Source organism: Eimeria mitis, genomic scaffold (assembly GCF_000499745.2).
Source record: "Eimeria mitis Houghton genomic scaffold, Emh_scaff1356, whole genome shotgun sequence".
NCBI lineage: Eukaryota > Apicomplexa > Conoidasida > Eucoccidiorida > Eimeriidae > Eimeria > Eimeria mitis.
The window spans coordinates 4,082-4,885 of record NW_013568894.1 but is presented as its reverse complement, the minus strand read 5'-3'; the positions used below and the strand labels follow the sequence as shown (position 1 = coordinate 4,885).

The following is an 804-nucleotide window of genomic DNA, read 5'->3' as shown; positions in this document are numbered from 1 at the left end:
TGCTGCTGCTGCTGCTGCTGCTGCTGCTGCTGCTGCTGCTGAGGAAGAGGAAGAGGAGGATGAGGGTTCTCCAGTTGCTGCTGTTGCTGTTGCTGCTGCTGCTGCTTCTGCTGCTGCTGCTTCTGCTGCTGCTGATGCACGAGCAGCAGCAACACGCAGCAAAGCACCCGCTGAATAAACTAAACAAGGTCCTAGGGGCCCCTCATCATCAGGGGCCCCCATAAGGTTGGGGGGCCCCCCTAGGGTCTCACCTAGGGGGCCCCCTAGGGGGCCCCCTAGGGGGCCCCCCCCTGGGGGCCCCCCATCGTCTATATCAGCAGCAAGAAAGAAAGGGGGTAGATAGGGTGCCTGATACTGGGGCCCTACATTAATCCTGCATACACTACTGCTGCTGCTGCTGCTGCTGCAGCTGCTGCTGCTGCTGCTGCTGCTGCTGCTGCTGCTGCGTCTTCTTATAGATGAAGGGCTGGGGGAGGAGGAGCGGGATCGGGATCGGGATCGGGTCCGTGGGGACCGCGGCAGCAGCAGCGAGGGGTTCACCCCATGGGGGCCCCTCCGGGGGGCCCCTGGGGGCCCCCCTGGGGGCCCCCTGGGGGGCCCCCCCGGGGGCCCCTCTGCTGATAAGGATCTCTGTCCTGCTGCTGCTTCTGCTGCTGCTGCTGCTGCTGCTGCTGATGATGATGATGGTGATTGTGGTGGTGGTGTGGAGGCACGTGATGCTGCTGCTGTGCCTTCTGCTTCTGCTGCTGCTGCTGCTGCTGCTGCTGCTGCTTCTGCTGCTGCTGCTGCTGCTGCTGCTTCTGC

General features: G+C 63.9%; 1 protein-coding gene across 1 annotated transcript in view; it reads right to left on the bottom strand.

The window, feature by feature from the left end:
• EMH_0035270 (uncharacterized protein) overlaps positions 1-804 on the bottom strand; it is a gene marked incomplete at both ends in the record, with an annotated part of 1,506 nt that overhangs the window by 288 nt on the left and 414 nt on the right. The window contains one exon of the mRNA XM_013494957.1: positions 3-804. Within this exon, the coding sequence (XP_013350411.1) occupies positions 3-804 (802 nt within the window). The remainder of the gene's footprint in view (positions 1-2) is intronic.